At 37.9% G+C, this 25,890-nt stretch overlaps 3 protein-coding genes across 11 annotated transcripts in view; 2 read left to right on the top strand and 1 right to left on the bottom strand.

Annotated features, from left to right (window-relative positions):
* Window positions 1–96: 96 nt before the first annotated feature.
* On the bottom strand, window positions 97–22,927 carry acsf2 (acyl-CoA synthetase family member 2). 8 transcript variants are annotated; one of them, XR_004776851.1, is made up of 18 exons: window positions 22,491–22,927; window positions 21,763–21,958; window positions 20,346–20,474; window positions 19,530–19,583; window positions 19,309–19,427; window positions 18,772–18,934; window positions 18,306–18,401; window positions 17,912–18,063; window positions 17,411–17,502; window positions 17,018–17,094; window positions 6,258–6,365; window positions 5,999–6,150; window positions 5,743–5,884; window positions 5,497–5,607; window positions 5,257–5,325; window positions 4,752–4,820; window positions 723–1,606; window positions 97–648 (listed from the first exon to the last, which is right to left on the bottom strand). XR_004776851.1 is itself a non-coding variant. In XM_035533678.1 (18 exons), exons 2-17 carry the CDS (start codon window positions 22,592–22,594, stop codon window positions 4,770–4,772), a joined length of 1,815 nt encoding a protein of 604 aa, XP_035389571.1. In that variant the 5' UTR covers window positions 22,595–22,663; window positions 22,766–22,927; the 3' UTR covers window positions 97–1,606; window positions 4,752–4,769. The 8 variants fall into 8 exon arrangements, 6 of the variants coding, with proteins under 6 accessions (XP_035389571.1, XP_035389572.1, XP_026869160.1 ...); XR_003410875.2 differs by having other exon boundaries at window positions 97–1,407; window positions 1,545–1,606; XM_035533678.1 differs by having other exon boundaries at window positions 97–1,606; window positions 22,491–22,663; window positions 22,766–22,927.
* chad (chondroadherin) lies at window positions 8,474–14,328 on the top strand. Its single transcript, XM_027013366.2, has 4 exons — window positions 8,474–9,380; window positions 11,459–11,622; window positions 11,899–12,044; window positions 13,043–14,328. The coding sequence occupies exons 1-3, from the start codon at window positions 8,598–8,600 to the stop codon at window positions 12,038–12,040; spliced, it is 1,089 nt and encodes a 362-aa protein (XP_026869167.2). The 5' UTR covers window positions 8,474–8,597; the 3' UTR covers window positions 12,041–12,044; window positions 13,043–14,328.
* A 1,335-nt stretch (window positions 22,928–24,262) lies between the features above and the next one.
* The window catches only part of faap100 (FA core complex associated protein 100), a 3,813-nt gene continuing 2,185 nt past the window's right edge, over window positions 24,263–25,890 (top strand). The window contains exons 1-4 of one of the 2 annotated variants that reach the window (XM_035533711.1): window positions 24,263–24,531; window positions 24,621–24,739; window positions 24,922–25,592; window positions 25,759–25,890. The exon at window positions 25,759–25,890 is cut by the window's right edge and continues 129 nt beyond it. In XM_035533711.1, the coding sequence (XP_035389604.1) occupies window positions 24,385–24,531; window positions 24,621–24,739; window positions 24,922–25,592; window positions 25,759–25,890 (1,069 nt within the window). In that variant the 5' untranslated portion in view covers window positions 24,263–24,384. The remainder of the gene's footprint in view (window positions 24,532–24,620; window positions 24,740–24,921; window positions 25,593–25,758) is intronic. The other variant, XM_035533712.1, reaches the window with a different exon arrangement.

Genomic DNA, 25,890 nt, shown 5'->3' with positions numbered 1-25,890 from the left:
TTTAATAATAGAATAAAAAAAAACCACTGAGATTACAAATAGAATAAAATCTAAATATTTGCCATCAAATCTAATTAAATGGTAAATAAAATAAAGCAAACAGCAACAAAAAGGTACATCATTAGAAAATAATCAAAATAAGCACAAAATTATTATAACCTTTCTTGGAAAATATGCATTTTTCCATTTGCATCCCAAAGGTCCCAAGGAAGTATTGTCAGTTGTGTTTTTATATCCAGAATGATTAGAGGAGTTTATTCATTTATTCAAGCCATCAAAAAAAAACAAGAATTGATGTTGTATAACTCTGAAGGAGGTGTAGAAATTTTGAAAAAAAAATTAAAAGCATTAATTTCAAGACCTCAAAAGGTATGAAAATCCAGAAAATAGTGATGAAAAAAGTATTTCCAGTTCCATTTGTGGTGTGTGTTTTTGCAGCATCTGTTCTGTGTTCAGGATTCTGCAATCTTAACTTTTTGTTTTCACACACATTGACAGAGTATTTAAGGAGACTTCAGTCAGGATTTGGTGAATAGAATGTCTTCTGAGAATTATCTGATGGCATTATTGCAGTCTCTTCAGAATGACAACATGCCTCTAAACATGACAGGTCTACACCAAGGAGGAAACCACCACCAAACTGCAAAACTGAAAACAAATGCAAGAGTTCAGTTAAGTCAAACAATCCATTTAGTTAAAATCTTAAGAAAAACACTCCATACCTTATGGATGCTTATGAATTTCCATGTGAACAGCAAAACAGGGAAAGTCAGATTTCCAAACGGGAAAGCTACAGTCTTAAAAGCAAAAATAAGACTGGGGAAGGAGCTGAAAGAAGTGAATGAAGCAAATTATTGAACACTCAGCTAGGATAATTCATGGACAGAATTACCTCTGAGCTGTTTATGTTGGTATTTTTCATTTATTTTAAAGCAGATGTGGTGCCATGTTTGGGCTTCATAGATTGTAGAATGTTATTATTAGTAGTAGTAGTAGTAGTAGTAGTTACATTTGTATAGTGCCTTTCTCAGAATTGTTACAGACAGATATCTGCTTTTACATCACACTGTTCAGAAACATATGTGCATAAATAATCAAGGCATTAATATATTCACTGCATACCTATTTTATTGAGACCATATATGTCTCTTAAGCCTTGCTTCCTGGAACAGTGTAAAACCTAGCCATACATGCTCTGATTCCAGGCTAGAGTTTATATTCCTGCTTGAGAGCAGGATCATGAACTATAACATTCACACAAAAAGGTCAATCTAAATATTTAAAAAAAAACTTCCTGAGATATGTCTGCTGAATAAGTTGAACATAAGTTGACTTTCAGATCACTGGAAAAACCACTAAGAAGATATACACAAATGGCCTTGTGGTGCATTGGACATCTCGGGAGACCTGCTGGGCCAGGTAAAAGAAAGAAAGAATACTTGAGGAAATACTGTAAATACTTTACAAAAACTTGAAAAAGATCCAGGCATGTTTGCTCAAAAACATAATGTGTGCATGTTTTGAATGAGACAGTTTAACCTTACAATGAATGTGATCAGGGTTCCAGACTCTGGCTGCTCAGTTGTTTGCCTAGTACAGCAACATCCTAAGAAATAAAACATTACTGAAGTAAAAACCAATCCAGATTAAGTGCTGTTTTATCTATGTATTAAATTCCTTTTAACCAGTTTTTCAAACTAAAGCAATTTAACAATTCCCAACGGTATAGTTAAATAGTGGCTAGTAGCTTTTGCTGTGGCAATTCCTGTAGTTCTATAGAAAAAAAAAATGTATTTTGGTCATGCCACATAAATATTAGCAAAATGTATGCTGAAGCATTTTAATTACCATATCTGTTTAATTTTCTGCTAGAACAAGGTGGTTATACAAGACCAGAAAGCTAGCTATTAATGTTCAATATTATGGCTCGTTATACAATCGACGTCTTGTAGTGAAGAAGGTGCAGTGCTGATTGGGGTTGAAGAGCAGGGATTGTAGTGGACTGAGGTGTGACCGGGTCTGATGTGGAAAGGGGAAGTTCTGGACCTTCTTTAAAAGAGTGTTTACCGGAAAAAGATTTAAACATTGAATTACAAATATTGATATCATAAAACATAAATACTAGAGAGATTCTGTATCCTTATAAAATGGTCTATGGTCTAGGAAAGCCTCTGCAGACCTCTGTTTAAGGCATATCATCCTTCCCCCAGGTACAGGATGGTACAGAAAAACAACCTTAATTTGCACATGTAAGTCATTGATTTTAAAAACAGAGAATTTTCCTCTTGGAATGTAATGGTACCAAATGCCAACTGTTATAAGTATTGAATATCAATTTGCATAATGGTAAATAATGTACAAGTTGGACATAATGGTGGAAACTCAATATGTAATAATGGTGGGGTAATTACATAATCGCCCTTAAAGAAGTGTATAAAAATGAAACTCCTGTGTACCCCTCATATTCTCCGGAGCATGCCTCAAATGCATGTTATCTTTAACCTGCAATAAAGGGTGGGGCCAGCTGTTCTCTTTAACTAATTCTTGAGTCTATATCTTTATTTTTTGTTTGAATTTGTAACTTTAAAGCCAGAAAATTGGAATTCAGGAACAACACTAACACAAGGTCTTGAACGTCATCAAACAAGGACGGCCAATGAGGTGAGTTGTACAGGCTAGGCCTGGGTGCCCTGTGCTGAATGCTGTATGAACCTAGTGGAATAGGCATCCCCGTAGGGTGTTTTCTGGAGGGATTTCAGGAGGTGGAGATTTGTGACATTGATTGCAGATCTACTCATGCAGGTCCCATTGTATGGGGTTTAGGAAGCAGGTAGCTGGAAAGATATGTTCAGGGTGGGAGGACTCTCTAGGCCTCTCATACAAATGAGAGCATCTGCCTCTGTGTTTTTTTTAAACCAGGTCAGAAGGTTACCAAGTAGTCAAAGATAGTAACAAATAATTACTATATTGCTTGCCAAGAGTTAAAAGCTCTTTGTTCCCCACATCATAGTTACATTCAGCGCAGTTTAACTTTTTACTAAAGAGGGAGCAGGGGAATAATATAGCAGGTTGCCTATGACTTCAAGAGAGTATGGCACTGACCTCAACCTCAGAGGCATCCACCTCTACAATAAAGGTTTTGGTGTGGTCTGGTTGCTTAAGAACAGGAGCGGCAGTGAATGTTGTCTTGAATTTAGTAAATGCTTGATTGCCCTAGTGGGTCCAATACCACTGTGACTGTTGTTGGTGCTTTAACAGGTTAGTGAGAGTGGTTGCTACTGTGCTATAATTCCTGATGAAGCATCAGAATTTTAGAATTAGAAATTAGAATTTTAATAAAATTAGAAATTTGCAAAATCCAGGAAGCGTCAGATTTCTCTTACTGATCTGAGTGTGGGCCAATGAGCAACTGCAGCCATACAATCATAACTCAGTGATCTTTCTGATAATGAATAATGAATAGCCAAGAAAGAAGATGGATCACTGGTGGAATCCTACTGTGGATATGCTTTAGTACTGAACTGTAATCCATGTTTAGGAATGTATTAATTTTTCGGTAACAATGTGGTAAATATGTACTTTGCTTTGTTGTCTGTGATTTTTGATTGCTTGTATTTTTATCAGTGTTACAGTGTTTTTACATATATTAATAAACAATAGGAAACTCAAGATCATTTATTTCATTTTTTATTATTTTTCATTTTTTATTCATTTTTTTATATTGCTATATTCTTCCAGGATATATGTGGGAGACAAAACTACATGATATTCTACATGATTTAAGTACAACCTTGAGGATCTCCATTAAAATTTAAAGGTATGCCCAAAGTCTCATTTTTCTGTTTTCTGTTACTGAGGATATGAGTAATTGATCAAACCCAACTTATTCAAATTGCATCCAAACATACCTTTAATAACTCACCTACAACAACTTTGGAAATCACGACTGTAGCATTAACAGCTAAAGAGAGACACCCAAGTCTACATGTTCTTCATAAAAGATTCTTCCAAAACTTCACGTACACACCATAATTGTCATCTCGTTCCAAATTACACTCCAACATCATACCAGTGGACCGATTAAGAAATATCTCATTACATCACAGGTAAAACTGACCTGACACATTACAGACATAGAAACCTGAGATCAAAAGGAGTGGTGTGATGGCAACTGACCTATATTAATGCTGAAGTTCTTTGGAACTGTAAACAGCCACAAACACAATGTAAGGAACAGAGCATATGTTCATCACATGCATGGCTCAAATGTAAGTCCCTATTTGCTTCATCCATTTTTTTCTGTCACTCAACACACTAATATATATGACTCAATCTATTCATCATCTTCCTTAAAAAATAACTCATATAAGAATAATCTTCCAAAAAAACTGACCAAGAAAATCTAATAAGGACCATATACCTTTGGTAGCTTCTTTAGGTAAAATAGGAAGACCTACATTATCAGAACATTTGCATGCCATTAATACAAAAAAAAAAAAAATAGTGGTTTTACTATAGTGGTTTTACATTTTACATATTGTCACATAAAAAACAATAAAATTCACACATTTCTTTTGATCCTTGCATTTAGAGACCTGACTCAGTTCACATTGAGTTGGACAATATGGAGACTGGATAACTGTGAATGTAACAAATGCCACATGTACTACAGTTAAGGCAGAAGTGAAGGCTCTAACAGTGGCACTGAAGTGCTGCAATGCTGCAAGTCAAAATCTTGAGGCACAAAATACCTGAAGTCTCTGTTCTGTTCACAGTCCCAGCTGCTTTTCTGTCTGCTCCCGCAGCTTGTTCTTCTGGATCTGAAGAAGGTGAAGAAAAGAAACAACCACAACGCTATTTAAGGACTTAATTCTTCAACTATAAACCACAAAGCTAAAGAACTGCAGAGACAGCTGCCCCTGACTACTGAAACCACGGCAGCGGATTTTGTGCAGACAGGGAAATTGCTCAAATTTCTTCTGTCTAGAAATTGATGCGATTAAGTCCAAATAAACACCACCCTTACATTTTTTACATATTTTCCAAAGTGTGTCCACAGAGACAAATAAAAAGGTGGTGACCACAAGGAATTTGTGAAGGTAGTTTGCTTAGGATAGAGGGCTAAGTAAATGGAATTAAATTAATCTTTCTGCTACTAAACCACTTTTATATACACTCTAGCTATGTTGTAGCTGTCAACATAAAGCTAAGTCATGTGTGCCTAAGGGGAGATTAATGCCAAACATTTACACTTACCTTGCCTGAGACGGTAAGAGGATAGCTCTCAACAAAAGTCACATACCGTGGGATCTTGAAATGGGCAATCTGCAGATAGATAGATAGATAGATAGATAGACAGACAGACAGAGAGAGAGAGAGAGAGAGAGAGAGAGAGAGACATGATTGTCAGGTTTGCTTGACACTGTGTTAATGTGCCATGTCTTGTACAAGCTGAGGTGATTTAGTCAGGTGCTTGTGTCATTAAAATGTAAAAACCTGGCCTCTGCAGTAGTCCCTGATCTCCTCTGCAGTGCAGACCTGTCCATGATTCAGTCTGATGCATGCACAGACCTCCTCACCCATCCTCTCATCCTTCACCCCAATCACCTGCAAACAGGAAGAGCAGGGCAATGCTGCCACTATATTCCCCTTTTTAATAACTGTTGAAAAAACAGAAGGTGCAGAGAAAGGTTCATCTCACCATCTCTTGTTCAGTGCTAAAGAAGAACTATATTTTATCACCTGTGCCTCGTGGACCTTTGGGTGTGTGTGCAGGAACTCTTCGATTTCAGCAGGGTAGATATTTTCTCCTCCACGGATAAGCATATCTTTGATACGTCCCTCTATTTTGCAGTAGCCAAATTTGTCCATACTGGCAATATCACTGTGAAACATGGTAAACAGGCTGTCATGACATCTTGTCATTTTTCTTATATACTATTTTTTGGTCAGTTTTATCCCAAAGTAAATCAGCTGCTGAATGCCTAGGCGCACATACCCAGTCTTGTACCAGTGTTCTTTAGTGATAACCTCTTCAGTTTTAGCCTTGTCTTGCCAGTATTCCAGCATAACACAGTAACCTCTGATCATTAGCTCTCCTTTGGTTCCAAGTGGAACAATTTGCCCTGTTCCAGGGTCAACCACCTTTGCCTAAAGGGAACAGAATATTACTCATTTGTCATATACACATAGCTGCCGCATAAATGTCTACAGAATGTCTAAGGAATATCACATGCATATGAAGGAAATCCACCTTCCTCAGAATGGGGGCATATACATCCCACAGTCTCTGTCTTTCTCTCCATGTTATCAGTTGGGTAGCCACAAAAGGTCACAGGACTGTTCTCAGTGGTACCATATGCGATCTGTTTCAACACAAAAAATGCAAATAATTCATTAATATTTACAATTGTGGCATTTAGCAGACACGGACATGGGTCTTCTTTGTGAGAACAGCCATTATTAAAAAGAAAATGTATATATTTCACTTTAACACTCTTCCTAGAGTGACTTACAAAAGTGCTTTGTCATCTATTCAGAGTGTAAGATACCATGAAATTAAGATCCTGCGAAATTAAGATCCTGCTTTTATATATATATATATATATATATATATATATATATATATATATATATATTGCAAGATACAGGAGGCCAAAATAAACATAACTGCAATACCAAACAACAATAATAATAATAATAATAACCCTTCTCGTTTATCGTTTTAGCGTTTTCCTGTGTATGCATGCTTTTGTGTTCAGATACTTGGTTAATTCTCTGTGTTGAAAACATAAAGGACCAATTCAAGTTGCTTTTATGCTACTAGAACCTCTTACTTAAATTTCAAATCTCAGCCTGGACCCCAGCATTTACACCTTTTCATATTGTAGGGCTTGGTAGAAGTGCCACGTCCACTCACAGTGTACCGCCATGCCCAAACAGGCCCACAGGGAGGCAGCCAGCTGTGCCAGCATGCGGAGGAAACCAGGCATGGAAGGCAGGTGAGGTATGTTGTGCACATCTGAGAACTGGCTCACTTGCACCACTGTACCGTTGTCCCCTAGTGGACCTCTCCATCACACACATGACTAACAAGTCATGCAAGTTATTATTCTATTTCATCAAAAGACTTGGACCCATTAAATCATCATTAGTTATCATCGCTTGACTGATTCGCCATGTTGGTCATCTGTGGAATAAAGACAGTGGCACAGGCTGACCTCTGTATGGGCAGCCTGAGATGGGACCCGGTGTGAAGGTGTACCTGACATCCCGGGAGATATGCTTTCCCAATAAAACGTTAAATCTGTTGAGCAAACACTAGATTCCAGCAACTTTGAGAGCTGCTGCCATATTCATAAACACACATCAGAGGGCCTCAGATGATGTGTCCTCATGAATCCATGGCCAACATCTGCCATATTTCCTTTTGATTGACTGCCAATACTCTGAAGTTTAAATCTCTTTGTGCTTCCCATCAAACTAACACCAGCATATTTGCTAAAGAGGACCCAATACCCTCTGTAATCAAAAATACAGAAACTGGGTAATGGCTGAAGTCTCTGCAATTCACTGTAAGTCTATGAAAGATTTTACATACAGAAATAGAAGGAGGTATTTCTATAAAGGAATGTGCAGCTGATTTTTTTCTTATTCTTTTCCTTTTTTTAGACACACTAAAGGAGAAATTCATTTTCATTGTTGTGATTTGACTCAAGCCAAACATCTGGCTATGATTATGTGTTATAAAACAGTCAGCCACATAAGATCACTTTTCTCAGTGTTATAAACAGCTAGCCACACAGGATGACTCCCTTTTCCCCATACCACTAAATGCTAAACAATGGGAGATGTGGCGAGACACAGTGCAGTCCCGCTTCAACCTCCCAAAAGCTGGAAAAGCATCCCTTCATATTTGATGGGGCTGTAATAGCAGTTTTAAAAACTGTGTTGCTTTTGAACTGTTGAAAAAGAAAATGACTTTTGTGCCCATTATATTTTATTTAGTCAAATTCCACTGGTAGACCAAAGATGTTCACAAAGTTGTGTGAAGAGGAAGGTACAGTGGAAATGGAAAATATTTTGCGGCATAAACTATATCTTTGCTTGAATTAATGTATACCAAAATCACTTTATAACATCCTAACTGACAAAAAAGAAGCAGACTATGCTAAAGAAGTTGGAGGACTTGAAGCAAAGACACTTCACTTCCTCCAGCAGACTACACTATAAACACACACACAGACACACACCTCTAGTCAGTCCTCAGCCCAGGAAAAAACACTTTTTTTCTAGCATGAGTAAACATTCTATATCCTGCTGCACTGAGATGACAGCCATTCCTCTGTAAAGTCTTACATGAATCTTTTTGCACTGCCCTCCCTTTCTGTCACACACCCAATCTCTTCTCTCGTCAGCTCACCTCTGGCTCTCTCTTTCACCACTCTCACATTCTCTTTCTTTCTCTCTTTGTGCTCTGTGAGGCTGTGTGCATCCCTGTTTCTGTGTGTCTACCTTCCCACTGCAAGACGGGACCAGCAGACACCAGTAGGATAGAGGGAAAGAGAAGTATCTGACTGACAGAGCGAAGGGTCATCATGCAAGTTCTAAGGTTCCAGTTAGTGGTCTGTATGCAGGTTTTTGCTTCTTTTGTAGCAGCTGTTCACAGCCAGTGTCCTAGTCCATGTCACTGTCATGGTGACCTACAGCATGTCATCTGTGACAACGTTGGCCTGAAGAAGATACCACGCATCTCTGAGGCAACTCGTCTCCTCAACCTACAGCGCAACAACCTGGGCACACTCCAAACTGGAGGCTTTAGCGAAATGAAGGGACTCATCTCTCTGCACCTCCAGCACTGCCAGATCCGGGAAATTGCCAGCCAGGCCTTCAAGGGACTGAAGAATCTCATCTACTTATACCTGTCCAACAATGAAATCAGCACCATCAAACCCGGAGCCTTCGAGGACCTAGCTGAGCTCACCTATCTTTACCTGGATGGCAACCGCCTCTCAGGTCTTTCAAAGGGAATCTTTTCTCCCATGATCAACCTGTTTATCTTGCAGCTTGATAACAACAAGATCCGAGAGCTGCAGCCAGGTACTTTTACAGGAGCTAAGGACTTGCGATGGTTACACATGAGCAGCAATGAGCTGAGCTCCATACAGCCTGGCTCACTGGACGAGGTTGAAAACCTAGCCATTTTCACCTTGGACCAAAACAAGCTGTCCACCTACCCCATCCTGGCCATGAGTAAGCTACGTGTTATTGAGGAGCTTAATTTGTCAAAGAACCCACTGAGCTTAATCCCTGATCGTGCCTTCCGGAGTTTTGGGCGCTACATGGAGAAACTTCATCTCAATGATATGGGCCTGGAGAAGGTGAGTTTCTGTAGCATGCAATTAACTATCAGGCTGGTTCCATAATTTGAATTATGTTTGGCTAACTGTTAGAAGTGATGATAGTTATGGATATATATTTTTAAAACAAGCACACTTTATTTTATTGGCTATGCCAATCACCAAAAAAATCACACATGTCTGGTCTGCTGGGTCATTCTGGACACAAATCATCATGTAGGGTTTATTTTCTCTACTACTGAGGAGCCACTCGTGCAATGGTTTGTTTATGTTTGGTTTCCTTGTGGTCTTTCACTGGTAAACACATACCATGTATGTGAGTTAATAAAGCTATTAGTTTGAAGATGAATCAAGTAACTGCCAAAATCCCACATTTAAGACATTAAGAGTAAACACATTTAAGACATTAAGAAATTGTGAAAAACAGGAAACTGGCAATAACATTATTGACTGAACATTCTTGTCAACAAACTTACCATTTTTCTAAATAATCTCATGAGTTTTTCAATTTTTCTGTAATTCAAGATGCTTAACTATATGGGTATACTTAAATACATTTACATATCACAATATTTAATCTGGTTAGGATTTAAGACTGTGAAGCAAAACATCCAGTGTTTCAAATACAAACTATTTTCACCCTGTCTCCCTCACTTTAATAAGATCCTCCTGATGTTGCCTCCACCCTCCTCTTGCCCTGAGGACCAGTAGGATTCCTCTATCCTGCCTCAGTAAGATGCCTTTGGAAGTAGCTCTTTATTCCAAGCTTTCACCCTATGTCACTTCTTCCATTAATTCAAGACCGAGAAAGCACGCACTACACTTCCTTAACCAAAGGCCATGCATTCAAGTTCAGTCTCAGGTATTATTTTTATGGCAAATGGGAGGGCTTGTGCCAAATACAGAACCAAAAAATATATAAACCTAATGTTATATTTCATACTTCAGAGCTGGATACCTCTGTGTCAGGAAAAGTTCGGGAATGCCATCAATAACAGATGCTAGCTAGTGAGGTTTGGGATTCTACTAGAATCAAACATACTATGGGGCAAGGTGCATGAAGCAGCAACAGAGGTTGCCTTGTTCTTTATTTAAATTCCATGTGTACATCAAGGTCATGATATGAAAGAAAGCAGCAGGGCTCCCAAGGATATTTTTGGCATCTGTTTGCTAGCCAACGTCCAAATTGGTCTCGGTCTAATAATTAGACATGTATCATTTTGAGCTCTATGATTTTCCCCACATATGAGGCAGTCTGTAAACCAGCCAGTAAGGTTTAGCAGAGTGCTAAACAGTGGCAGGATGTTCCGAGGCACCTAAAGAGATATTTTTAGGCCACAGTTTTCCCACCTGAATGCACAATTCATTTCTTTGGAGGCATTTTTGGCAAAAGAGGGGGCCGATGGAGCAGAGGAGAGAAAGAGACTACAAAAACAACCCTTCCTTGCTGGAAGTCATCCATCTTCCACAGCCTCAAATTACCAACCTCTCTAACTCTCCCTGAGTGGAAATTTCCAAAAAGTCACCTAAATAAGATCATCTCTTTCGCGCTTATATAACACATCCAAACCCACTCCCACTCCCACAGCCCTTCCGCAATGTCTGCTACCCAAACCGCCCTCTTTAAGGCTTAGGGTTACTACCTTCGCACCAAGCAGAACTGTTCATCTAGCACCTCTGTGCAGTTTTTCACAGCCTAACAGTTGCTTCTGAAGTTTAATGGAGGGCTAGGATGGAAGGGCAAGAGAGCTTTACATAAGCCTTGGCACAGGTGAAGGTATGCCAGAGCTCGCTCATGTGAAAAGAAACCTTTACAAAAACAAACCAAAACAAAAAAGCAAAAATAAAGTGAAGCATAAGTAGAGAAACTGACTATAAAATGCACATTCTCTAACTGACACAAGAAGCTGAAACAAGGTCTATCTGCAACCAGTAGAGAAATTCCACATCAAGAGATCCAGTAGGATACAAGGTACAATTTTTACAGATAAGAACACACATTAAAAAAATCCAAAATCACATTATGTGTTCAGAATACTCAGATTAATGTGCATCATTCAAGAGAAATTACATTTGATATATTATTTCTATCCATCTAGTTCTCCAATGCTGCTTTTGAGGGGGTGACTGCTCTAAAGTCTCTGCATCTGGAGAACAACAGGCTTAAGACGCTACCAAGCAGCCTCACTTTCATCACCCTCCAGAATGTGACTCTGTTCAACAACCCCTGGACTTGCACCTGTCAGTTAGCAAATCTTAGGAAGTAAGGACCAAAAACATCAAGACCACCTTCACCTCCTCCAACTATAGGGAAATATTGTTTACTACACTACATCTATTCCCTTGTTTATGGTATAAATGATTTTTATATCCTTGTTTGCTATAAAAAACCTAAAAGCTGGATACCAATGAAGAATTCAATGTAACAGAGCTCCTACTGGCACTCCTATACACTCCATTCATAACAAATCTTTTGATACAATTTTATGAAAAGTCTGGGGTAATAGCTCATTTTTTAAAAACATTTTTGCATCTCTAGATGGATGGACTCCACTCGCCTTCGCCCTGACGCAGTTTGTTCATCTCCTGGCAGTCAGAGAGGCAAACAGATAAGAGACATCACTGTTTTTAGCCGGTGCAAAGTGAAGACCAAGAATGACAAGAAGGGAGCGCGCCTCTGAGAAGGTATTTAAGTGGCTTAAAACTGTCTGGAGCTTGCAATCTTAAAAAACACTTACTTAATAAGTATTTTGTTTTCTTGAATCTGAAACTGAAATATCAAAAGCAATGAGGATTTGCCTTTCTCAGCATGTCTTGCAAGCATATCACAAGAAAAAATGCAATAATGGTAAAAATCTGATGTTTCCCTGTTCCTTGCTCTTCCATGGCATCTATACACAAGTTACACACCAACATTTTGGAGGTACTGGTCTGTAAGTACTGGTATTGGTCAACTAGCAGTATTTAAAGAAATATTTGGTTATATTCTTGGTTTCTGCATATAGAAATTACTTACTTAGTTTCCATATACAGAATTTATTAAAGAAAACCCATTTCATGCATTAACCATTAACTGAGTTATGAATAAAATCTTATCCATTTATTCACTAAATCTAGGTTCACTTCTAATTGTATTTTTTGAAATCAGACTTAAAATAAAATGAATGGTTAAATGTTTGAAGACGCAGGACATGAATTAAAATGCCTTTTAGTCAAGCATTGGACATTGTAACAATCTTTAGTTCTCAAAAATAGCAGCAGCCTATTCAATTGCCAGTTTATTTTACTTGTGAATGGAAGCTATAGCTGTAGCTTCTACTCCCCACTACCTTCCTCATATTTATTTTAGCAAGACATTTTGTTACTTAGCAAGGAATCAAATGTCATGATAATTGTCGACCTGCCATATATCTTTTCTCATCATTTTAAGAATATGAATGGTGATACTATAATTGTGGTCATGACATGGTTTTATGTTCCTGTCTTGTTTTGCAGTAAATCACTGTCTTTTATTCCTTGTCTGTCCTCTGTGCTTCTACTTGTCTCAGATTATTCTTTGCCCTCTGGGCTTGTGCTTTTCCATTTTGGTTCTGGGGCTCTGTCCAGCACTGAGTATCCCAGTCGTGGATGACCAGTGCAGGGCTTGGCTGTTTGACTTGGCTCCCCTCTTTGTGTGTTTACAGAGGAGACTCAAAGCAGACGCCTGTGCAGGTGACAAGCTACGTGTGCAGAGAAGGGAAGCAATGCTACTTTCTATTTCAGGACTGTCCGTTCTGCATTTTCTTTCCAATTCTATGAAGTGACGTAAATTTTTGCTAAATAAAATGAGAGGTAGAGATATATTTGGAGATATCAGCAAACATCTGTCAGAATAACTGCAATTATCAAAGTAAAACTGTAGAAGTTTATTCACACAGACTGTACCCCAACTCTAAATGAGGAACTTGCTAAGTTTTCTGTATCTTCCAGTTAAGCAGGCACCTTGCTTTGCTCTGTCTCACTGATTTTCAAAGTTACTATTACTATTCAAGTTCTCAAATCTCATACCCCTTTTTGTGTTAACAATTGTAACCATTCTTAACTGACACTGGTGGTAGTTATGATTTCAAAGTAACAGATATAGACTTCATCTTATCTTCAACTCAGTAATACCAGGTAGTCCTCCATGTGATGATAACAGACAGCAACATTCATTACCATGGTAACAGACATCAAAGCCTCTTGCTTTGGTTACATCCATCATCTACCCACTGTATGAATGTCCAAGAATACTCTGACAAGCTGTACAGTACAAAGGGGATTAAAAGCAAAGAGATTGCTGAGCTCCCATAGTTCTAAAGGATCTTATTTATCTGCTGTCTTCAGCTGCTCTTTTATTGGTATCCTAACTTCTTTGGTAGGATTTATTAACAAATTATGCAACAAGTCTCACTCATGTGACCAGGATATAGACAACAGACACTCAAGCATGACCACTTATCCTTATTTTAGACCCCAGCCAATCCCAGAGGAGAGAGGTAGCTGCCAAGCTCTCCTCAGAGAGATCATGGGAAAATGGGGGGAAAAGTATTGCTGAATAAAGCCGGTACAAGAGAATTATAAGTTAGGTAAATGTCTCCAAACATTATTGTCATGACAGATTCACAATAAATAAACCAAATCAACAGTATGTCTCACTTTGGTACATGCACAAGATCTAAAGCTGTTCCTGGAGAGAAGATAGAAACAAACATGGAAAATGACCTGTTGCTTTGCAGTGCTTTCAAAACAAATATGATTCATTTACTAATAAGATGTAAAAGTATCCATATAGAATGAATATCAGGAAGATTTGACATTGGTATTTCCAAACAACAGCATGGCACACAATTATGTACATTTACAGATTATTCTGTTTTCTTTAAACTTTTGGTAATAAGTGGCTTGTATCACTTTTTCAATAAACATCCAATACCTAAAGAAGTAGTAATCCGGTCTGTGCGGTTTGTCCTTTGTTAAGGAATCCATACAGTTTTCTATGTGTTATGAAAAGGATTATAAGTCATGAGCCTGTTTTTTGTGTATGTTCAGGTGCATACTAATGGACTTTTAATGTAATTTTGGAGTGACTCCATTAGCAAATAGTACAATCTGGAAAATATTACAGTTATAGAATAGATCATTCATTCATTAAAATTTGTATCAACAAAAAACATGAAGTTCTTTAAAAAGCAGATAAAGTTACAGATACATTCAGTTCCATCTTTAGTCCTTCTCCTGACCTATGTACATAACCCTGTGTCTCCCTCTAGTGAATTATTTTAAAATTATTACATTTTACATTCTTCTCTATGTGGTTAACATTTTTGACTTTTCTTAAATACATCACTTTCCTCAAAATAGATATAGCCACACTCCCCCTTTTCCACCACCTCTTATCCCCACCTAATAATTACCATAACACAACCCTTAATGTTACTATAGTTTAACACAGGTAGTACACAGTTTAGTAAATAGATACCAAAACAGCTTAGAACAAGTACATGCCCCACTTCTTCCAGTATATATCCAATTTCCATGTCTGTTTATATGTTAGCTTTTCAAATGCTGCCACTCTGGCCATCTCAACCACCCACTTATAAATCTATGGCACATCCTCCTTTTTCCACCCTGTAAGCAAAATCTGTCTACCTATCATAATACTAGTCTGGACCTATTAATATATATGTCTCCACCCACTAACACTGACCCATCCCCTAACACAATCAATCTAGGGGAAAAGAAATCTGCATACCCAAAATCTCAACGATAATAATAATGCAATAATAATAACAATAATAACAACAAAAAACAGTAATAACAATAATAATAATAATAACAATAATAGTAACTCAATAACAATAATTTAGTTATTATTATTATTATAGATTTTATTACAGGACCACTGCATACGTATTAGATGACCATTCTCAGACTTATTCCTTCAGTATTTTGGTGTGTCAATTAACCAGAGTATAAGCAACCTGGATGGCATCCAATAAACCTGATGTATAATCATGAATTGAACAAGATGTTCCCTCGTATCCCTTGACATTAATATGCTTAAAAATCCCATCCCTGTTCATCATCCACTTTCAAATTTGAATCTTCCTCTCATATCTCATATCTCATATCTGACTCATCACAGAATAATACATAGACATCTCATAGCCTTTACCATAGTATCTTAATACCTTGTCTAGCAATTCTGCTTCTTTGGGAGCCCCCATAGATCTAAAAATTCCCAAATGCAACTGACAAAGTTGCAAATATCTAAAAAAATGACATCTGGAAATCTCAAACTGTTATATAAGTCATGTTATCACACTATCCCAGAATTAATCTCCTAGCATAATAATACCTTTTCCAAGCAGTCCTCCAAATAAAGGGGGGATTTACCAATCCAAATACTTGAGGATACATTTAAATAAGGGTTAAGATTAAACATCTGTGCCACTTTATTCCATATTCATTTTAAATTAGTAATTATTGGATGCACTTTTATTTTCCTTACCATTTTGATAGACGGACCTTACAGAGGTAACACTTGGGCAAGAACGGACCTCTCAATACAGTACCATGGAGGGGCTATCTCTGAGACCAGTCAGTCAGATGTCTTAAACTAAAAAGCATAATAACAAAACAACATCTTGGGGAGCCCAAAGCCTCCTCTGTCAGCAGGTATTTGTATTTTACTTAAGGGTAATCAAAATTGTTTATCATTCCAAATGAACATCTTTATTATTCTGTCAATCCACTTTAAAAAAGACAGCAGGTTCTACTGGAAGAGAGTGAATAAGATTTAATATAGGAATACAATTCCTTTTTACAATCTTAACTTTCCACACCATTGAAAACTTTAAAACTTCCTATCTATCAATGATATTTTATGTAATAGTGGTTCAAAATTAAGTTTAACAAAATCTTTCAACTGAGGTGGAAATAAAATACTTATCTAATACCTAGCATTGAATTGCCACCAATTGGAGCTACATTCTTACTTTATGGAACCTGAATCAGAGTATGACAAAGCAAATTTTGAAATTCATAGATTCAGGTTTTTCCTCAGTGGGAACTGGGGATCTTGTTAAAATTTAAAGATGACTGGATAGCACAAAATATAGGGAGATGCAAGACAACCATCTGTCAGCAGGACAGTGGTGTCAAATACAAGGCCAAAGCTGCATATGAGTGGATGAACAACAAAAAGGTAAATATTCTACAACTGCCAAGTCAAAGTCCAAATCTCAGTCTAACTAACAATTTATGCAACCACTTGAACATCATCCAATCAACTTGCATCAAAACTGACAGGAAGAATAGACAAACTGTTCCCGAACAGCATGCAAAGCTCACAGACACTATTCTATCTGACTAAAAAGCTGTTGCATCTTAAGGTGCTTTTACCAAGTAATAGTCTAAATGGCTTGAATACTTATGCAAGCAGGACTTTTCAATGTAATTTAATCTGTGTTAAGAGCATATGGGTTTGCAATAAAAATGCTTAGTGGAACAGCATTTCTGTCATCCGTAATCCAGATGAATCCATACAATTCTTAAGGCACTAAATATAATGTGATAGACAACATATGAAATTGTATGAGTCCATATTCATTTCTGAAGCAGGAGTTAGTACTTACTACTAGTTCTTTGATGCCCATGACTTTGATGATTTTCCTTCCTATTTCAGGAGGGCAGGGGGAGCCGGCCATGATTGCTTTCACAAAAAATTAAAAAAGACCATAGCTGAACTATTAATTCAGTGTCACTGTTGTTCCTACACACAAACACAGTTAGTAATGGTCCTGTGATAGAGGGGGACTGGCAATTTCGTCATGACTTCAGATGGGCTAAATTCTGTGAATGTACGCATATAAAGTGTATGTGTAATATAGCTGTACCTAATAAAGTGGGCAGTGAGTGTAGGAACTAGGCAGGTGTTTCTAAATTGTCAGTTAGCATACCAGTTATATAAGCTTATGGGTCTTTGATGATGGACAGATGATGAACAGATGAGATTTTTGTTTACTCACCTCCTTCAACAGATGTCAGGTCAAACTTGGCCAGATCAGGCTGTCCCAGCATGTCTATATACATAGTAGGGGTTCCATAGACAAATGTACACCTTGATAGGTACAACCAAATTATGATAAATGCCAGTGCACAAATGGTGGGCATAAAATAGTGCATTAAAATGCATACAATAGTACATTATTTTAAATGAAATCACACAATAAATCATTTAATCTCTTCTTGTTATCAAATAATTTTAAAGCCATTCTTTAGAAAACACAAGAACAAGGGTTGGAATAAGATTGATAAACATTCAAGATTTAAAAAAAAATCTAAATAAACCCATGAAACACTACACTATCCCCATATCAGAAAATGTGTGTTAACTATTTCAAATTGCATTACTTCTAAGGAAACATTTTGTATTCTTACGCTGGCTGTCATACATTTAAGCAGTACACAAGTTAGAAATATAAATGGGTGAGAGAAACAGAATGTCATGACATGCCATGTTGGCATACCTCTCCTTCTGCAGGGTTTCAAGGTTGGTATAGCCATCATATGCGGAGGAGGGAAAAATGAGTGTGATCCCATGTATGCCCATCATAATTCCCCCACCCACTGATCCAAAACAGTGGTACAGTGGCACAGGAAGGCACACTCGCACATTTGGCTTGTGCAAAAAAAAGTCAAAAAATGCACATACATTACACTTTTCTGGCATGGATAAACATTGTTTTTATTAAGTAAATGAGTAAACCTGAAAACTTAGAAATGTGGTTGGGATAGTTTTTAGGCTTTAAAATGACATTAGGCTTAAAATAGCCATTCTATCAAGCCACTGTACATGCAAACAAACTCATAAAACTGGCACTAGGGTCTAAATTCTAGCACACACCCTAAGCATGTGCTTACCCTCCAGTCATAGCCCACACGCAAGCCGACAAAATAAGCATTGTTGACAACGTTGTGGTGGGTCAGTGCGACTCCTTTGGGATTCCCAGTGGTTCCCTGAAATCAGATTAAGTAATTTATCACCTTTTAATGCTGCATTTTTGTCAAGTTGATGTAATAGAAAATATTTAAACAGAGGCCTTGATGGTTTAAAGTCTGCTCAATATAAGGAATAATGCTAAATGTTGTTTCTATCACCACATAACCTAGTGTGAAAATGATGTTTTACAATATAATACAATACATTGATGAAATGTGATCCAAAGCACACACAGGACACTCCTGAGATTCAACAGTATGTTTATAAATACAATAAACATGTGATTTGTCAGATTTCTATATTAAAGCCTTCTGCAATATCATTATTGTAATTCCCAATGATGTGAGAACAAATAGCACAAGACTTTGAGCTGTTTTAAATGTGTACCGATGTAAACTGAATGTTGATGGGGTCATCAAAGGAAAGTTTCTTTTGGAGGTCCTGTAGCTCCTGGTAGTGCTGGCTGCTCGCTGCCTGCATCAAATCATTCCAGAGCAATGCCCCAGGATGCTGGCTGTCTGTCACAACAACTGTACGCAAGTCTGGAAGTCTGAATAGACCAACAGACCCCCGTTTACATTTGTCTAATTACAAACTTGTGGCAAAATTAAATATGAGGTTCACTTATGTTGTCTTGGTCATATATTAAATATACACTTCTAAAAAAAAGAGAACTCTCTATGTCCAAAGTTTAACTTTCTGTCCTCATCAGTTCAATGTTGGTTCCAGAGTCATTGTTGATTCAATGCAATATTTCCAGATTTTAAACCCTTTTTACATCGGTATCCAGAGTGAAAATATTTTTCAAATAAGATTATAAAATAATTTTATTTCATAAACCTCCAAACAATCCAGAACTACACCTCAAAGATGCTATGAATAATGAGTGGCTGGTTTGTATTTTTACGCTTGCATTATCTGCACCTGGAACTCCTTAGTCCTCCAGGGCTGGCAGTGTCCATCTCAGGACAGAGCTGTCTTAACATGCCATAGTATCTCTGGGTCTTAAACTGAGATGGACATACAATCGCTTTGCACTGCACCTAAACCAGAAGAGAACATGTTTGTCTTAGCACAAGCTTGGTGTAAAATATGTAAACTAAATACATCATTTTATTTTAAATCAGTACCAAAACTAGGTATACCTTTCTCAGAGCATATTCCAATTCTTTCAGTTGATAGGCTGGATTGACTGACACCTGTTGGACAAAAAATGGCAAGGACCATTTTCATTTGATATTTCTTTGTTTACAGCTTTTCGCAAACATGTTTATACTATATCATTGTACATATTTATCATATTTATTTATATGTACTACTATGACAGTATGTGTGTTCCCTAGGAGCAAAACCTATTACCTTTGTGTTTACACTACCTGCTCTACCAGGTGAGCTACAGGAACATATAATTACTACAGAGATAAGCTGCATTCCATTCCATAGAGTCTCTAAGCACAGTGCCCTTGCATTCAGTACATACAAATCAGGTGATGTGGGTCAAGGGAAATGTAGTTGATTAAATCCCTTTATTCAGATTGCCCTGCAACGTTATCACACAGAAGACATTATGTGTGCCACATTTTTGTTTCTTCTGAGAGCCAGGCAATTAGACTACAATTGGAATAATTAGAATAAACTGTATCTATGTAATGTCAACTCTACATTTTACATATGAAACAGCAGTTAATTTTAGCTATACAGCTCGCTGTAGCCAATATTTACCTTAGGCTCACTAACATTAGTTAACTAAGTAAAAGAGAAGTTAAATCCAGGTGATTTGGTAACGTCTCTGAACAGGTAACTTCCATATCATTGATCGTTTTCAGCAAAAAGATAGAAATTAGAATCCGCCATAAAATGGCTGAATTCCTTGCATATTCCACTTCACAGGGAACTGTTCAGGCAACTTTATGGCTGCTGTTTATAGCTGCTTATAAGTAAAAGCAGGAACCAAGCCTCACCAAAACGATGCCGGCCTTGGCTGTGGCAAACTGTATCACAATCCATTCATATGTGTTTGGGCCCCACATTCCTAAGCGATCTCCTTTCTTCAGCCCCAGAGCCAGCAGGCCTGCTGCAACTTGATCCACCTGCATCAAAACAAATCAACTCATAATATGAACATTATTATTATACCACTTATTACTTCTCATAAACAGCCATTTATTATACCCCAGTAACTGATATAACAGTGCAATAACCTGCACTGTTACTATAACAGTAACCTGATATCATGTGCAATGTATACTGTGTTGAAAAACAAAATTAAACATAATAATACTTAAATAGCTGAATAAATGTAAATTGTGTATGAATTAACTGAACAAACTAGCAAAGAACTAGGGGATAAACTAGCAACGGTCAATGTACTATACAGATGGTAAAATTCCTAAAATTGCTGTATACTTTTTTAACTGTAGGCAGACAAATTTGGTTGCTCAGCTCTGAAAAGCCCTAGGACCTTCTGTTTTGCAAAGAATATAAACTATGTACACCTTTGAACATTGAGATGTCAACAAAAGGTCACCCATTATCTCTGTGGGGGTAGGGGAGGAGGAATCACTGCAAACACACAGGCAGCAGTGCCATCCGCTGGAGCCTAGGGTCTTCCTACTCCACCGTTCATATATTGAAATATGATTTATGTGTGTGTGTGTGTGTGTGTGTGTGTGTGTGTGTGTGTGTGTGTGTGTGTGTGTGTGTGTGTGTGTGTGTGTGTGTGTGTATGTTGGGGATTCCAGGACCGAATGTTTTTTGCAAGCACTATTTTCAAAGACAAAGCTTTGCAGATCTCTCATTTATCAACGAGTAAATAATAAGACAGGAATATGGGTACAGTAGTACTGCACAAAAATGCTGAATCAACAAATGAATGCTTAAACTGCAAAATCTAAGGGTTAAAATATCAAACAGCAGTGATTGCGAAAAAGCCTTGTTATTCAGTGAACCCTGAGGTTTGAGCTTTGAGCTTTTAAATGAATACATCTCAGTCAACATAAATATCCTTTAGGTAAATCTGGAAGGCGTGAGGTGGAAGGTATCTTTAAATAGTTGACCTCATGAAAGAAATCAACAGCTCATTCACCATTCTTCCCCCCTGTTAATAGTAAGCAAAAGTCATCAGTCAGAAATAAGAACATCAGAACTGTATACTGAAACATCCTTACACTGAACTGTAACAACTGTTCTTCATGGTTTGATTGAATGCAACATTGTGTCGACAAGCTGCAAGATCCTTGCTCAGTTGTACAAACTGATACATTTCCATTTTTCCATTTCTCCTATCTTAATATGTGCAAAGCATTCGGTGAACAGCAGAGGATAACAGTGGATTGTATACTAACTCTTGCCAAAAACCCATGTAAGCAAGACACTCACATCATGTTGGAACTGAGCAAATGTCTTCCTGATGTCATTTTGTGGGAAGACAACAGCTTCCCTGTCAGGGAAACGCTCCACACTGGCCAGCAGGCTCTGACCCACAGTGAGACACTGCAAGGAGTAGGAGGAGACCCCATTGGCATAGCTGGTGGTGAGAGTCGGAACATTGGGAGGTCTGTCCACATGTAAAGCGCTGGATAAAAAGGCCCCCCAAAAAAGAACATTCTTAGATGAAAAAGTAATTTTGCTTCAATGGGCAAAATGCTATTTTCCGCGCATGGTGTAAATAAATAAAAACATACTTAAATACATAACCTACGTAATGTTTCATTGTTTGATATATCAACACAAGGCGTATCACTAACATTACACATGTTACTTCACGGCGTATTCTTTCACACTTCCCCGGCCTTTCCCACCAAAAGCAACTGTTGAAAATCAAATTTCCAAAACTAAATTTCTAAAACTAATTTTAATCAATCAATCAAATTAATCTTTCTAAAACAAAAGAAAAATAAACAGGAAGTATAAAATGTGATCCGGGCGAGGGGGAGTGGGTTTTAGTGTGCAAATTTATGGTTTGCACGGATCTATGCTGTCAGTTAATTCGTTAATATTGCATATGCCACGTCAAAGTTGATATGGGTACCTTGCATTTCCATTAACGGTGTTCAGCCTACACTGAAAAAAGACTTGAAAATAATTTTGAGTGAAGCTGTTCTTACCGATTCTGTTGCCCAGAAAAACAAGGTGTCCAGAATCTTTGCACAACCTTGGCATTTTTGAAAGAGAGGACAGTGCGTAGACTTGTCAGAATCCTCGGCGACATTTCTCTCTCTTCAGTTGCTCCGTTAGACTTAACTGAAGCTGTATTTTTGCCGTTCAGCCCAAATCAAAACTGTAATGTGAACCGCGAGAGGAATTTATGATAATGCAAATCAAAATAAGACTTTACGGTTGGAAATTAGCTCTTTCCAAATTGTCTATCTAACCAGCTTACTTAAGACGAAAAGACGGTTAACACGGTGCTGGAACAGTTCAACTTTGAACTTATGTTCGAGTAAATAGCCTTAATAATGCAAACATTGCGTTTGACCTGTAGGAGACGCAAGAGTTTTCTTTCCTGTGCTTTTTTCCCCGTTTGTCCAGACGGCTACATTAGAAGTTCTTATATATAGCGCAAGAAGGGGATGTCCCAGGTGTGCTTGTCCATTAGGTGTACTGTCACTGCTGGGGTAGATGCAGGCCAGTGCGGGAGCAATACTCTTTGAATCTACCGTATCCGCCATATGTTTCTGAGGGATCCTCGCTTCAACAACTTGGACCTGGAAACCTGCACGTCGTTGACAGACCGTGGCTCTTTCTGAACAATCTGGCAATTCATAGAGCTCAAATGTCCAGAAGAAGTCTTGCATACTGACAGTAACTAAAATGCCCTCGACTACTATGAAAGACTGCACTTTCCCATCTTTGATTACAGTGGAGTCTTTGGATACAGTAGATAAGGCAAGGGGATGTGACACTTTGCTGAGAGGGAGTGGGAACTATAAGGAAAGGAGAAAAAAAATGATAAGAAACATCATGGCCTGTAAAGTTTTTATTCTGTCCTGTGTAATGCAGTTACAAGCAAGAGAAAGTTGATACTGAGTGACAGCTCATCGTTGTTTATCAACCAGTAAGTAATAAGACAGGAACATGGGTACAGCAGTACTGCATAAAAATGCTGAATCAACAAATGAATGCCTAACCTGCAAAATCTAAGGATCACACAGCAGTGTTTGTCAAAAAGCCTTGTTATCCAGTAAACCCTGAGGTGAACATCTTTCCACATCACATTTAAAAGCATGAGCGTTTTACTTTTGGAAGTTAAAAGGTTTACCTTTGTAGTAACTGAAATTAAGAAAGCAATGTCCACCTTATTGTAAATGAATACATCTCAGTCAACATAGATATCCTAAGAACATCATAAGAACATCAAAACTGTATACTGAAACATCCTTACACTGAACTAACTGTAACAACTGTTTTTCATGATTTGATTGAATGCAACATTGTGTCGACAAGCTGCAAGAACCTTGCTGACTTGTACAAACTGATACCTTTCCATTTTTCCATTTCTCCTATCTTAATCTGTGCAAAGCATTCAGTGAACAGCATCAAAACTGTATACTGAATATATATTCTTTATTTATATATATATATATATATATATATATATATATATATATATATATATATATATATATATATATATATATATATATATATATATATATATATGGTGCTTAACTGATGTCCATTGCTTCTAGAGTATGATGGGTATTTTTGACAGTGCTGTATCTGCATGCTACCTATTGGGTTGGAAAGTTTTGTAAAAGTTAATTTAATACACCGGAAGATGGCAGAATACAACCTAGGCATAGCGTTTTAGGAGTGCGAGAAGAAGAGAATGATTCCGATAGGCCAATTAAACAAGCGCGCGTTCCTGATATTTGTCGATACAAATTAAGCCGGAAAATATCGAGTATATAGCTATAGTATTTTTTTATTTAAAGGAAGCACACACGAAGTGAAGGGCAATAATAAAGTTTTGACGCTAAGAGATAGTTAGATTAGGTTATGGAAACGGTTAGGTGCTTCGTGGACTGTTTGGCAGATTTCGGTGATTTACTTTCAGCAAAAGTTATTCGCAATGGGACAGAAGTGTTCTTGTCGACTGGTGCTAGTGATGTGCTTGTCTTTAATGGCCAAGAGAAGAGAGTTAAGGTAAGCGTAGTGATTTTGAACTTCCTAAAATGATGTTTATGAAGTTTCAGGTTTGGTCAAAGTAAATGACAGGAAAAATCTTGTTCCAGACCGTCCTGCATTTTTGTTCTTCGGTGAAATCCTTCGCTTTGAGTAATGACCGGTGTCGTCTTTATGCTCTCTGCGAGAATGATGGCCTCTATTGTATCCCTGTCGCACTGGAGTCCAGGTGGCTTTAATGCATTTAACAACATTTTAGCATTATTTACTTTATTGGGAGTGTCTTTTTAAAAACTATGAGCGGTCACTCAGTAGCAACTTTCTCTTGCTTGTAACTGCATTACACAGGACAGAATAAAAACTTTACAGGCCATGATGTTTCTTATAATTTTTTTTCTCCTTTCCTTATAGTTCCCACTCCCTCTCAGCAAAGTGTCATATCCCTGCCTTATCTACTGTATCCAAAGACTCCACTGTAATCAAAGATGGGAAAGTGCAGTCTTTCATAGTAGTCGAGGGCATTTTAGTTACTGTCAGTATGCAAGAATCCTTCTGGACATTTGAGCTCTATGAATTGCCAGATTGCTCAGAAGGAGCCATGGTCTATCAACGACGTGCAGGTTTCCAGGTCCAAGTTGTTGCAGCGAGGATCCCTCAGAAACATATGGCGGATACGGTAGATTCAAAGAGTATTGCTCCCGCACTGGCCTGCATCTACCCCAGCAGTGACAATACACCTAATGGACAAGCACACCTGGGACATCCCCTTCTTGAGCCTCTCCTTTTTAGGCTATTATTTGGAGTCGATACATCCCTTGTTCATTCTCCAGTCATCCTTTGTGGATTACCTGATGGACGCCTCTTTTTCTTCCCACTACTGCTTCCCATGCTAACCAGTTCAAGGGGAGAACAAAAGCCACAGATCAAGATGCTCTACAGCCTGGAGCAGCCGGTGACCTTCATTGGAACCTCTGTCACTGGGGAGAAAGGGCCACAGTATCTTGTTGTGATTGGTCAGAGGGGTAGAATTCTGATTGCAATGGCCAATCAAGAGGGTTCTGATGGAAAGGCAGCAGATTGCAGTGAGTTCTGCAATAATGTTTCTAAAAAGTTTGTAATGTTACTACAAACTTATAATGTTACTACTGTGTTTGTTATGTATTTAGCATGACTGATGCAATGTATTCTGTGATAAACAAGTACTATTCTAACTATACTAATACAAGTATTATTATTGTCTTTGTAAAGGTTTCATTGAACATACTGTGCAGGGACCAGTAGAGTGTGCATGTGTAGATGGTGAACGTCTGTACTACAGTACTTCAGCAAACCTGCTAGCCCTGTCCCTGATCAACACCTCAGCATCCCCATCATCACCTC

The sequence above is a fragment of the Electrophorus electricus genome, chromosome 14, assembly GCF_013358815.1.
Source record: "Electrophorus electricus isolate fEleEle1 chromosome 14, fEleEle1.pri, whole genome shotgun sequence".
Lineage (NCBI taxonomy): Eukaryota > Metazoa > Chordata > Actinopteri > Gymnotiformes > Gymnotidae > Electrophorus > Electrophorus electricus.
The sequence above is the reverse complement of the archived record's forward strand: the minus strand, read 5'-3'. Positions and strand labels throughout refer to the sequence as shown.

Excerpts from the sequence above, each read along its gene's own strand:
- acsf2 (XM_027013359.2), bottom strand. The coding sequence starts at position 22,594 with ATGTCGCCGAGGATTCTGACAAGTCTACGCACTGTCCTCTCTTTCAAA. Across the intron at positions 19,584-20,345 it reads CCAAGGCCGGCATCGTTTTG|GTGTCAGTCAATCCAGCCTA; the intron begins GTGAGGCTTGGT and ends TTTGTCCAACAG. Across the intron at positions 17,503-17,911 it reads GAAACCCTGCAGAAGGAGAG|GTGTACATTTGTCTATGGAA; the intron begins GTATGCCAACAT and ends GTACCTATCAAG.
- chad (XM_027013366.2), top strand. The coding sequence starts at position 8,598 with ATGCAAGTTCTAAGGTTCCAGTTAGTGGTCTGTATGCAGGTTTTTGCT. Across the intron at positions 9,381-11,458 it reads ATGATATGGGCCTGGAGAAG|TTCTCCAATGCTGCTTTTGA; the intron begins GTGAGTTTCTGT and ends CTATCCATCTAG. Across the intron at positions 11,623-11,898 it reads CAGTTAGCAAATCTTAGGAA|ATGGATGGACTCCACTCGCC; the intron begins GTAAGGACCAAA and ends TTGCATCTCTAG.